At 43.0% G+C, this 14,190-nt stretch overlaps 1 protein-coding gene across 1 annotated transcript in view; it reads left to right on the forward strand.

The window, feature by feature from the left end:
- The first annotated feature begins 618 nt into the window (after positions 1-618).
- The window catches only part of TMEM14C (transmembrane protein 14C), a 69,413-nt gene continuing 55,841 nt past the window's right edge, over positions 619-14,190 (forward strand). Inside the window, exons 1-3 of the mRNA XM_078685829.1 lie at positions 619-743; positions 9,925-10,001; positions 11,011-11,112. Of these exons, the coding sequence (XP_078541955.1) occupies positions 9,926-10,001; positions 11,011-11,112 (178 nt within the window). The 5' untranslated portion in view covers positions 619-743; position 9,925. The remainder of the gene's footprint in view (positions 744-9,924; positions 10,002-11,010; positions 11,113-14,190) is intronic.

Consider the following 14,190-nt stretch of genomic DNA (forward strand, 5'->3'; position numbering starts at 1 on the left):
GGGTTTCCTTATTTGCACTAAGCCGAAAGTCGAACAGTGTTACAAGTGTCCCTTTTTGTTGATTGCCAAGTGACTTTATCTTAGCTGCAGATGAGTTGCGCATGCCTTCATTCATTATTTTATTTACATTGAGTGAGATCAATCATACTATGTTCATCGAGGTCTAATTATGTCACATTTCAACTGTTCCCTCTGAAATTAGTCTTCTAGTGTTGCCCGTGCTGTATTGTGATGGTCAGCACTAATTATGTAATTTCCTTTTTAAATTGTTTGTCCTCCCCCAATCGTCGTTATAACCGCTTCACATTGTTGTGGTCTGCAGATCGCCAGCAAATACAACGTAACATGCACAACAAAAACAAAGTAGCAAAAATCGCAGTGCTAGAAAATATCGGAGTAGGGCAATCATCGGTAGCAGTCCTTGACATCCGTCACATGGCATTTGCAGCGTTGTTCTTCCGTAGTATATATATGTTTTGCCTGACTCGAAGATGGCCATAACGCTGACTGACAATACAAGCGTAGGGAACGCTAAGTGTACCAGTTTAGATGACCTCTGACTGGATTGGGTATGAGCGCGCAAGTCTTCCGGTTTCAGTGACTCCTCTGGTCCCGCCTCTTTGTGACGGACGTCCCCTGACCTCGAGGCCCGCCCCGCAGACAGTCTGTCACTGCCTATAGGACAGATTCTCGTGCAAACTAAGTGACTTTGGAGCAAGATCTGTACCGGGAGCTGCTGTCAGGTGAGCGTGGACTTTCTATGTTCGAATACAAGTGCCCACGAGCTCTTGCACATAGGGGAACATGCAGTTTAAGCAGCCTCCGTCTTGGACATAAGTCACGCAGGAGTCCACCGAGGAACCACGCGAGCCCTGCCGGTGCTGCACATTTTCCAGTCGTGCGCAGTAGGATTGGCGGAGTGAGCTAGTGCATGTCACGTGCAGCAGAACCCCCCCAACCACTCTGGCTCCGGGCATATGGGAAATAGTATATGTGTTTTTGGGTATTCCGGAAGTTAGTGCGCATGGATCTTAAGGTGCCCGCGGCACTGCAGCGTTTCGGGCTTAGTCTGTTCTGAGCACTACAGAATGGGGCACCGGAGCTGGATGTGTGTATACTAAATAGACTTCATGGGCACTGGGGAGATAGGCATTGCAGGAGCTCCTGTCACGTGTCATGTCATCACTGATCCTTCGGCTTCGACCCTTTCAATGTACTTTGTATACTCTCTAGCCTCTGTTTGTGAAACTGGTGAAAGCTGCCTCTTGTCAGTGCCTGCCTGGTGATGCCATTATTTAGGCTTCAAAGGGTGTCTGGTTCGGCGGGGGTGCGTCCTACAAGTGTAGTGATGTTAGCCGAATGTCCAGTTTGGATTACGGCCACTGCTAGAGGTGGTAATGCAGCTTTAACGAATGCATTCTAGCTAGGCTGTTCTGTAGAGTCTGGCAATAGTTTTGGTTACTATTATTATGTTCATAATCTACTCCTCGTATGCATTTTACTTACAGACCTCCTGATTAAATTTACATATGCGTGTGTACATTTCAGTGTTTGATATCCAAAAAAACCCTAGTACCGAAAATGTGGGCTTTTTGCAACACCAGAACCTCTACAGTCCAGAAGTCTGTTGCAACACCAACACATTCCAGAAGTCTCCCACCAGTTTGGTGTATGCCCATTTGAGACAGCGAAACACTCCGAAAAACCTGGCTGTTTGTTCCGTAAGAGTTGTTATTGAACATCCTGAGGTCTACTCACTTTTTGACGGAGTAACACACTGGGCTAGCAGCCTCTAATTACTAGGGAGAAAATATGGTTTTCATATTGAGTTGAGAAAAAAAAGAAAAACAAACCAGGGAGGTTAAATACATTATTTAACCCAAAGTCGTCATTTAGTAGCCCGTTGTAAGCATGGCAAGGCACAAGTAGTAGCACGTAAGTTCAAATGGAAAATTATTGCCAGGTGCTTGCTCTAGTGAACGGTATTTGTCTCAAGGTCACAGTGCCGTGTATATTCGGGAGATTTTATTACAAGACAGGAGGTTCATATCGTGCTGTCTTTAATTGCTTTTTATTAACCGGTGCCAAGCAACTACATTATTGAGAAAAAAATGCTAAAAGAACTACCAACAGTGACTTCAAAATAGCCCAACCAATGGCATGTCGATTAGCCCAATAATTATCTTGACTGAGAGCAACAATTCCTCTTTCCTTGCTGCTCCCGGTCAAGATAAGTACTTTGTTCGTATTTCCTTTACTAGTGTATAGTTTACACAACTGTAGGCTTAATTTACCATGTACTTTACTGCTGTTGCATTGTTTCTACTGCCCCTGCATGTGCGCTCGCAGCAGTGCTCAGCCGTTGGAGGCTTTTCAGCCTCCCTCACTTCGTCGTCAGGTTCTCCTCCTCTGTGCTGTGGCTTGCATCATGTTTTTTTTAGCCTCAAAGTTTTTTTTTTTGCGGACCGCTTATCAGTATCGTCCTTTTCCTTCCCTCTACTTCCCTGGACTGCAGTCTCTGAGTGTAGGATAACGCCTCCCTTCCTCACATACCCTCTCCTTCAGAATTTGGAGGTCTTTAATACAATCCTGTCTTTCTGACAACAAGGCTGGGAAAATCTCAATTTTAATGATGAAAGGGGACCATATCCCAAGTAAGGAGTACCCATCCGATAGCTCTCTCCACTGGATGCCTCGATCAATGGAACATATGGAGATCACAATTACTGGGTGCATGTTGCCAGGGAGAGATAACAAAGTAACATAAAATAACATCTTCCCTTCTGTGGCCATCCGATGGGTGCCAGCCAGTAGTTTGCTGTGCCCTGTGACTTGACACATGATGTATCAGGCGGCTACTTGTTTATGTTGGTCAATTTCCAGGAACATCGCCTTGTCTTAGTCAAACTTAAATTTTTAAATGCGCTGATGCTGCCTGCAGCACTATTCTCATTGCTAGCTTGGTAGGATGCACTATCCAACTGTCAGCCTTTTAACAGCATAACCAGTGTATGTGTTGCTTAGTACCTTTTTTGTATAATTTTTTTTATATTTTAAGGAACCCTTTCTGCAGATCGGAATTGTGTTTCAACAACATTTGAGGTTTTCAACCACTGCTTAAATTCTCGCACTGTTTGTAGCTTCAATGCAATACGCATTGTCTGCCTACTTAAAAGCAAAACATAGCTCATTGGCACACCCTGAATCGTTCGGTGATACAGGGTTAAATAGTCTGCTGGTTATCGCCACCCCATTGGAAGATGACCTCAAAGTCGTAGCCCAGTAGGTGAAGCATTATGTACAAATCTTGTATGAAGCCTCCGTGCTAACGTTTGGAATATTAGGGACACAGGGATGGAAATCTAGGGCCTGGGCAATGCCGCAGGTTCTTGCGCAGAGGGAGATTAACTTGTAATTGTAATTTTATTTTTGTAAAGCGCAACTTACACTCCACGGAGCATCTTGGCGCTGACCACTCGTGTCTAGAAGGTGTTTGGCCAGGGAGCTAATGAGGCACCGGTGAGACAGTATCTGGTGTCTTCTGGGGATTAGTATTAGACCAAGGCTAGACAAGCTGTGTCTGTGAGTTTAAAAATCCATGTCTTTAGAGCCTTTCGGAAAAGGGTCTCTGACGGGATCTGGCGCAGTTGGAGTGGTAATTTATTCCAGGCCCTAGCACCCAATACTCCAAGGGATTTTCCTCCTTTCGTAGCCAGCCTAAATTTAGGAGTCACCAGCAAGTTCAGGTTGGAGGATCTGAGAGGGCGGGAAGGCGCATATCTTCCAAACCTTTTTGACAGGTAGGTAGGACCCAGCTGATGGTAAGACCTAAAGGTGATTACTAAGATTTTAAATAGCACCCTTTTATGAATGGGCAGCCAGTGCAAGGTCTTAAGTGCTGCTGATGCCGACGACTTCCTGGGCCATCTCAGTACGAGGCGGGCGGTGGCATTCTGGACCATCTGCAGTCGATGCAGTACTGCTTTACTAGAGCCTGCATATAGACTGTTGCAGTAGTCCAGACGAGATGTAATAAGAGCCACCGCCACAGTCTTTCTGGCTGTCAACGGGAGAAGGTCGAAGAATCTTCTGAGGCCTTTGATTATGCTAAAGCAGGACCCTGCCACAGCACCTGCTTGTTGTCTAAATGATAAGGCCTCGTCAAACCTAATCCCGAGGTTGCGGGCCGTAGTGATGGTGTTTGGGGGGACTTCCGCATCTTGTGGCCACCATAAGTAGGGGGAGAAAAGGTTTTGTTGTCCAAATGGTAAAATTTCGGTCTTGCCCGAATTACATTTGAGGTGGTGTTTTCTCATCCAGTCGAATGTGGCGGTGAGACAATCTCTCAGATTTTCCTCTGCCTTTGTTGTATTGCTGTCTAGTACAAGGATGAGCTGAGTATCATCAGCATAAGATATAGTGCTGATGTGAAAAGATGTAATGAGCAACTTCTTGAGATCACTGCTCCAAAGTACCCTTTGTTTTTCCCCAATGCTGTCCTTAGATGTATTGGTGATTAAGCGTCCTTGAGACCGCAAACTTCGGCATTGAACGCTAATTTATAGGATCTCGAGTGTTCCAAACAGGCACAAGTATCCCCATAGTCTTTAGTGTGAGTACATTTTTACCTGCGGTATTGGTGTTTTTATGTGGTCTTTTTCTCGAAATAAACTATTTAAATGAAGGAGTGACACAGTTTTATGACTGGTCACCACAGTAAATCCGTCTTTACATCTGTGTATCGAATTGTTTATAGCCTCAAAGGATTGTGTTTAGTTTTCATTTAACTTTAGAATTGCTGTGCTCTGAAGGAAAATCCATTTCTTGCCTAGTTCACGTCACTTCTCTGTTTTTTTTCTAGACATCTGGTATTTGACCTTTGAGTAGCTGGTGCCTGCTCACAATGCATTGGCTTCATGTGCTGTTTCCATAAAGGAAAGCAATTTTACTGTCCTGTTGTAATAACTTACACTGTGGTGAGTCAATTGCTTTTCTGAGCGAAAGTGTTGCCCAAAATTAAATTATGGGCAGGGCCACTGGAATTATACAAACCTGCGGCCACAGCATTTTCCACATCGTTTTGGATTCCCCGCACTAGCCACACAATCTGCTGCATATTTCCAGATTTCATTAATACAAAATTAGTTTCCACCTCACCAGGGTAAAAGTTAGAGAAAATACCATTTAATGCTATACTGTGGCAGGCCTTTTGCAGATGTTAACTGGTCACTTTTCTGTTACTGGGTTTTAGCTTTTGTTCAGGAGGTATTGATATCAGGTAAAATCACAAAATAGCTAAATAATTCTGCTACCAAATGTCGCATTATTCCACATAGTTTGCCCTTTATTGCCACATATTTTGGTCTGCCAGTGCTGCTTAACTTCAGTTATCCTGATTGAGGTACAAGAGCCAAGTCAGGGCACCTTGTGAGAAATTGGGGTAGGGGGCAGGGTGTGAGCAAGCCACTTTCATGCAACAGCCAAAATCCTTGTCGGGATGAACCACAAAGACACAAAATTAATCTGTGCTTAACCTTCAGGTAGTTCAGCACTAAAGCAGTCAGGCTGAACATGGATGCAATGTGTAAAGTATTATGCAGCACAATAGAAATTAATTGAAAACACAACACATGAAAATGCCACACCAGTGTAGAAAAAATAGATTGAAGTTTAATAAATTACTTGAAACCAAAACCACAAAAATCCACTCACTAAAACCGGAGTTATGGATTTTAAAAGTTTAAGATAAAATCTAGGAGAAGAACGCAGCGGGAGCTGTCCAGAAGTCAGGATGACTGGGGCCTTAGGCATAGCTCAACTGCCAAACAATGTTAGATATTATTTAATATTGCTTGGCTGATGCTCTGCTGCAGTGTTTACCAAATGGCAATTCAAATTTTTTCGGTTCTCGTGATGCACACACTGGAAAATATACTGTATATTAGGCACATAGGCCACTAAATATGTAGTACCAATGGGGAACCAATACCCATTTTGCTTTGGGTGCAGTCATTATAGGCAATGGGATTTGCCAATGGCTCAAAGGGGGAGAATCATAAGGGGCTTCCTGGAGTGAATCTTGTGGGGTTTACTTTTTCCCTTAGTCTCACTCTAGGTTTCACCCCAGTTAAATACATTGTTCTCACTCATTGTAGGCTCAATGCTGCATTTCTTCTCAGTTCTTTTTGGAATATTTTGGGAAGTCTTCCTCTGCAAGCGGCTCCAGCATGCGTTGATGTCAGTGGGGGTGGGCCGATTCCTGGCAGTGTGCAATGTATGGCCCACCATGTGCAAACAGTGCGACCTGACTCTAGCCCTGCTGACTGTATTTTGTTACACAATGTGTTACTGCAACGTCGGGTAATTCATAGCAGCCCCACTCAGATGGAAGTGCACTTGGGGACACAGTGCTTGAGGTCATAGAGGTCTTGCCAGTTGGGTCTTCTCAGGCCCTGTCTCAAAATCCTTCTCCCAAACAAGCAGGTGCCCACCGTGACTTACAGCAGGGACACTCCTCCTGTTGAACGCAATTTCGCTCAGTGCTTTTTCCTTATTTAAAGTTAGACTGCATCCGATGGTCAAGATCTTTTTTGCATGGCAGCACTTGTCAGTGCTAGGTTGCTCATAGGAATTCTCCTTCTGGCGGATACCCAGACACCCTCAGCAAAGGTGTTTGTCGATTTTGTCCTCAACTGGGTAGACTGGTCTTGGCCTCCAAACTGTTTTGAAGCAGGTCGCATACTGACAAGCGGTGTCTGTGTCCTCTTTAGACTCCAGTTGCAGACAGTCCTTGTGGATGTCAGCATTTAAGTTCTGCGATCTGTGTCGGCAGTTCTGCACCTTGCAGATTTCCACGCCGACTGGTCCAATTATGGTCTTTGTGATTAGTTTGAGCAGGGAGGCAGTGGGGAGCTGGTAGTCTACTTGCAGGAGCTACCAAATCAAGTGTCTAAAGGCAGGTAAGAATGCCCCACTTTTAAGTTTCTTACCTTGTGGGGGTTAGCCTCTCCCAGAGAACAGTGGTCCAGGAAGGGGAGGGAGGTGCACCCTAGCTTCAAAGGGGTCTTAGGTCTCCTTTCCTAATTTCATCAACACTCCTTTGTCTGACCCACTGAAAAATAACCTTAGAATGTTATAGGTGGTGAAGGGGGGACTACAATACACCTCTGTCTGGGCTCTCTCTGAGCCTTCATCCTAGGTACCACCAAAGTATTCCTGACATAAAATGGAACCCATGTAGGCTGTAACCACGTGCGCTGGTTATTCTCCACACATGTTCTTCACGTATTGCAATGTGCACACATGCTGCATCTAAACATGAAAACAGCCAAGTAACTGGTCGTATGGGACTGGCAGATCAATTTAAAATATGGAATGGTAAGCTTCTCTCTAAGACTATTAACGGGAAAAAGGCCAGTCCTGCATTATAATCACATCTCTGCCACCACTGTCAGTCCACTATAGCCCAGAAAGATGACCGTATGCTCCCTCTTAAGAATGGGGTACAGTTGATGTGCCCACCATAGCACAGAGTCCCACTTTGGTTCTTAATCCAGATAATAGAAAGGCTTCGGTACACATGCATGATTATTGTGTGTGCTGAGATGGGGATCAAAAACACTACAGCTTGCTATGGGGTCTTCCAACCTGAAGTGCAGGCAATCCAGAGGCATGAAGGGGACCATTCTCCCTCCGAGCTCCTACAAATCTGTTGCACTGGGAAGACCTTTTGTATGCAGCTTATTCACAAGCACTCTTTTGAAAAATCATCTCCATAGAACCATCACACATGGTGATTTGGAACCAAAAGTATTGACCATAATTATCAATCCATGGCATATCAGAAACGTGATGTGTGGTGAGTGTGCAGTTACAGTGGCTGTGCTAGCATTACGTGTATGGAGGTAGAAGGGAAGTTTCCTGTTTCTCTGTGGTAGCTTGTTTGTGATACATTTTATTCCAATGGTTGGGGTCTTGGATCTGGCAGACGTTATTGTTCAGAGAACTCACTCATGCAGCTCTTGAGGTTTCGTCTTTTTTGGGCTGTACTGTCCTCATTGCTCCCAGTGGATGATTCTGCCACAATCCATGAGTTGCTGACAGCTCTAAGGAAAACAAAATCAGAGAAAGATTTGATGATTCAAGCAGCTTTGACATTGCTTCTTTCGGACCTTTGCCAATTAATCCTTTGTCCTGGAACTGTTCATTCGAGAACCTCTCGACAAGATGCTGGGATTATCTGATCTTTGCAACAATGCCAATAATGGTGGGAGGTGCAAGAATGCGGATCCAGTTCTTGATTAGGTCCAAAAGCCTCCACATGGTGACCCACCACCTCATAGATACTGGTTTTGGTGGACTCCTACACTGTGCACGTACGGACATGTAGAGTGACCGAAATTTTGGAGACGTTTGGCATCTGGAGCTAGCTATCTTGAAAGAGCCAAAGCTAATGAAGGCTCTGGTTGGAAAGTACAGCATGATTCATGCTATGTTGCAAAGGAAACAATCTCCCTTACCCTCTGTGGATTCTGGGAGGCGTCTGGTGTGTGGGTAAAAATGGTACCTTATCATACAGTTGCATCCGGTACAGTCACTAGAATTTTTGTATGTGTACAATTACTTGTTCGAATTAGTGATTTTAGTGATGCCTATGGTCATAACCGATAAACTAATGATGTTGCACTTAAAATTATTTGATTATTTTGTTTAGGAGTGTGATTAATAATGTAGTATAGTTATGTTACATTTTCGTGCGAGACACCATTTATTTCAAATAGATTTAATTTCTGGTGTTCTGCTCATCTTCCACCTGGTCTCCCTTCCTCAATATTCAGATCCTTGGGAAGTAACAGTTCTTCGCAATGAAAATCTGAGGTCCGTCAACTTTAGCCAGGTCTTGGCTGCAGCACCATTGTAGTGATTTACTTGGCAAAAACAACATGAAACCACAGGCAAATTACACAAATATTCCAGGCTAACCACTGCCAATGAAGCATATGCGAGTGTAACAGTAGTGCGCTAAATTGCATCCCTATTTCCCTCGGAAGAGAAATAGTGCTCCATCTGTCGGAGCTAATACTTTTAACTAATACTGGCCTACAGATGTCATGACCGAAGAACTTATGATGTTGCACTTAAATGATTTGATTATTTTGTTTAGGGGTGTGATTTATAATGTTGTAAAGTTATGTTACATTTTAAAGCCATTTGACATTTGTTCACCCTGCAGTATGCTCTACATCAGCGTTAGCCAAAGTAGCTCCCTGAGGACTTTAATTATTCCAACTTCACAGGATATCCACATAAGATAAATCTATGAATCAAATTTAATGTTTTATAATTTTATGTGTAATAATTTCATGAAGGACTGTTTAGTTTGTAGAGGCATCTCTGAATCCTAGGATTCCATGCCTGTTTATCTTGGAACTGGCCTTGTCAATTGGAACCGTGGTGCCTGGCTTTGAGAAACCATACGGTGGTTGCCTAAATAAACAGCTTCTACTTACTGGAAGAAAGCGTCTTTTAATTCTTAAGAACAATACCCCAATATTATTTTGAAAATCTGACTTGGCTTCTTCCCTCTTGGATCTTTGTAGTGGTGGGGCATTGCCACTGGGTTACGTGGCGCTGCGTTACAGATTTAAGAAGCAGTTTCCAATCTTGCCACAACATCCAGGCGGCAAAGAGAAACTTGGGGTTTTGCACAACAATCATAATTGAAACTAAAACCTACAAAAACATAGTCGAACTGCTTTTTCAGTTCAGGAAATGCATCTCAAAAGTCACGTAGGAAGCAACTTTTGCCCACAAATTATGCCCTATGTGTGAAATAATCAAATCCTAAAAGTCACTCCACTTGTAGTAATTCTTGAAAGGCCGGAATATATGAATAATAAAACTGGTATTATTTTCTATTTCTAGGATGGGTCTTGATTGGATTGGATTTGGTTATGCAGCATTGGTGGCTTCCGGGGGAGTAGTTGGGTATGCAAAAGCAGGTAAGTAACTGTTTGACGTTAATTTTCATCGATTGTGCCAAATAACTGCGAGTTGCATGTTGGACACTGGAGTCATGCATTTGAGGTTAGGATGCACATGCTAGTTTTAAGTTGGCATTTAAGATTTTTATCTCTGTATGAAACTATGTGTCATAGGACCTCAAGGGGGTTCTTTTCAGTATTCAAAGTTCTATTGAGAACACTCGCTAAACTCCATTCTTCTAAAAATATCGAACTGCATTTATTTAAATTCTTAGATTCACTGGACGTTTGTGATCTTTTGTACAAGCAAGGGAGCACCATACATTATGGGCATTACAGTAGGCAGTTCAGTCAGAGGGGAAGAATGTAAATGGGTCAGGAATGCATCACACCGTACATGCATTTAGAGAGCTTGAGTGAGACATAAGGGAGGACTAGATAACAAGGGCTGTGGTAGAGTTGTGAACGGATGAGTGAATAGGGTAGGAAGGGGTGGGAGTTGTAGCTTTTCGGGGGATGTCCATCATTCTAGTGTTTCCCCAGTCTCGGGCTGATGTTGAAGAGATGCACACCAGTAGTTGCAAAGGTTTTTGTGGGAAATGCATCACTGCCACACACTGTTGTAACCTTTTGTAGACCAGAGGCAAACATATTTTCACTGTTTGTAGACTGTGTTTTCTTTGTTTTCGACATTGAAGGTGTAGGTGGCAATGTATGCCCAGGTTTACTTTACAAATTACAAAGTTCATCCACTTTCTCAGCTCCCACTCATCCTGCTTGCTTCCTTAGGTTACATAGAATGGAAGTTCGCTTCAGGTTTGACCACGGCAATCGAAGCCACATAGCTATAAAGATCCTATGAACCTGCTACTATCAATGTTGTTTAATAGAGATTGTATGTTAATCTTGTAGCTGTGAAACTGCATTATAATCTTATCAGTGGTCCCTTTTCCCCCTCTTGTTTCGAATATTTACAGATATGCGAATTCATTTTATGTTTCTGACTTGTACTTTTATTTATTTCCAGGTAGTGTGCCCTCCTTGGCTGCTGGCCTTCTCTTTGGGAGTTTAGCTGGTCTCGGTGCTTATCAGTTGTCGCAGGATCCCAAGAATGTGTGGCTTTCTCTGAGTAAGTGTGCTCCACTGAAGTGAGATAGTCTCGTACTATTTCTGTGTCTCTCTGATACTTTGAGGGAAGAGCAGCGTTCCTCTCTTGTTGAGCAGCGTGCACCTATGCCACTGAGTTAGTGTGATGGTACTCAGCAGTTGTGAAGTTGATTGATTACTTAGAAAATATCTTGAGGCATTGGCTTTACCTGGTGTGAAACATCTACTGAATTAGAAGCACCGTATTTCAGGATTTTCTCCCGGATCATGAAAGGAAGTCTGGTAAAGTGGTTGGGGAATCTTCGTTCATGACCCTTGCCCCCACCTGCCAATATCGGTACCTCTTTTATTTATTTATTTATTTATTTAGTTATTTATTCATTCGTGTTTTAAAGTGTTAGGAACAGTAAATTCACAGAAACAAAACATGTGTTTTGGAATGCAGGGAAAGAGCAAACTCGTTCCACCAGAAGCTTGTATAGTGCAGATGAGCAGCAGAAATATTTTTTGGAAAGATGGTAAAAAGTCAATCTGTTAAACCTTGAAGCGAGGTTACAGTGGTATAAATTGCAAAGCAAGTGCTGTAAGGTGCAACCAGCCCCCAACCCTTCGTGATGAAATACCCAAAGGAACAGGCATATACTATAGCCTTATAGCACACCGTAGCGGGCTATACCGGCTATTAAAGGCCCGTTGCTGAAGGCGAGGGACTTTAACAAGGCAGCAGGACTTTATTCGCCGGTATAGCCCAGCTACGAAGGGCTATAAGGCTATTAGAACATTCTGTGTTGACAGTGTCCCTACTGTGGTTGGGAGCACGTCTGATGTTTTTGGGTAGCAGAGCCGGCGTAAGGGGCAGCGAAGAGGGATTCTCCTCATAGACCCGCAGCAAGGAAGCCCGGGTAACCCCTACGTTAGACACGGTCTCATGGAGCAATGAACTCCTTATTTTACAGTCGGCAAAATAGTGGCTAAAGTGTAGGTACATTGATAGACCTTCACTTGTTAATATCACTTTTCTTGTATATACACAGAAAGAGATTAGAAAAACGTGAGTAAGGTGGGGATTTTGTGTACCCCAGTCCTGAAGAAGATGTTCTTACATCGAAACATGTTGACACACACAAAGAGGCGGCGCACATAATACTACGCCACACCTCCTCTTGTATTTCTTTTTAACAGTACCAACTCGGGGACCAATTAAAGTTTTTGTGTAACCCCACGAGTCAGGTCCTTTTTAATCTCCACTCACTACCCTTAACCCCACCACTACACTCACTCACAATATTATATAAAAACACCCCTCACTATACACCACACATAGTCAAAAAGTGCTCCCGCGCAAACGCAGGTCGCAGCACGCCGTATCCCGTAGAGGGATACGATGACCCCGATGGTGAAGCATGACACCAAGGGGCCTGTTGGTGTGTGAGGGGTACCCAAAAACATCAGACGTGCTCCCAACCACAGTAGGGACACTGTCAACCCATAACTTTATGGATTCTTCTTCTTCATAAACGTAACTTAGGGAGAACGAATCCATATTCTCTCTCTCTCCTTCCTTTGTTTAATATTGGTATTAGAACATTCTGCCACTAGAGGGCAGAATGCTCTAACAAATTAAACAAAGGCTTTAGGGAGCGCGAGGGGATTGAAATCCCCTCAGGCTCCCTGAAGTTTGTTCACAGCCAGAGCTGTGAACAAAGAAGCTTTGGAATGTTGGAGCTCCGGGCTTATACCAGCCATTATAAGCCTGGAGCGCTCCATTGTTTTCAATGGAGCTTCCAACATTCCAATGTTCTATACTTTGTCAGGTCTTGCTTACAGACTTTTTTTTAGCTATGTCTATTGCTGATAATACCAGTATTTATATTGGGCTTTGGGTTAGCCCTTTTCTCACCGTGGGTTATTTTTTTGTCAGTGAAGATCATCGTGAGCTACTGAAGGCCAAGCAATTTGAGTTGCTCATTATTACCAGACACCCCCCGCACCCCATTTCATCAACTTTAAGCCTAAAGTCTATAGAGCCAGATACTCTGGTTTGAACAAAATACTTTTGGATTAGGGCACTATGACCGAGCTGACATGTGTGTCAGTGAGAGCTTGGTCTTTGAGGATGTATGAACATGTGCTTATGGATGGAATAAATGTGTATGGGTGAATGAGAGACTGTGTTGAATCCACTTGTGGCACAGGACATATCTTTCACGATATGTGGTGTTGGTACATTTATAACTGAAAATAGAGCCATTTTTTTAAGTTAGAAATTTAAAGTGCAGAAAACTGTTATGCAAAAATGTTCATAATATTGAAAATTTTCTGCAGTTTAGATTTCTCCCACTTAAAAAAAAATGGCTGTATTTTTCGGGTCTAAATGTGTTCATGCAATATTATATATATATATATATCCACCACAATCATTAGTTGAAAAAATCCTTGAAACAACGAAGTCACAGCCGCATCTCAATATTAAAGTGTGTTTATTTAAATTCCGTTCTGGCCAAATCACTACGCGTTTCGGAGTACAACTCCTTTATCACGAATGGAGGAATTTAAAGTGAAGAAACATGTTAATAAAATAAGACGCAATTGGCTTTTTGAAATTGGAGAAAAACATTAAGACTTAATGTGTCATAGAAATATTTTTCTTCACTTTAAATTTCTCCCATGTAAAAAATAAATAAACTTTTTTATTTTTCAGTTATAAATATGGTGCAGTGTTTACTGGCCACTGGGGTAAGAGGCCTACTGTTTATAAATGCTTCACATTGAAATGGGAGAATATTAGATTAAAAGTTAACTTCATTATTAAGTTAATTCTTCATTTCAATTTTCTCCCATTTAAAAGCATTCAGAAACATCATTTTGTTCTCACCCTCCGATATTGAACCGGGAGCGCGACCCACATCCTATTTTAAAAATTGAGAGTCACTATTTGTTGTTGTGTTTTTAAACCTCGCCTCACTTTTCTCTCTGCACATTTAGGGCATAGCTTGATCCTAAATTGCCCGCGCAGCGGATTTAGCGCTGCCGCGGACTCGGGGAAAACACTCATTTCTTGCCGCCATTACCGGCGACCCGCGAGGCCACGCCCCCTTTG

This window comes from Lissotriton helveticus, chromosome 4_1 (assembly GCF_964261635.1).
Source record: "Lissotriton helveticus chromosome 4_1, aLisHel1.1, whole genome shotgun sequence".
In the NCBI taxonomy this organism is placed as follows: domain Eukaryota; kingdom Metazoa; phylum Chordata; class Amphibia; order Caudata; family Salamandridae; genus Lissotriton; species Lissotriton helveticus.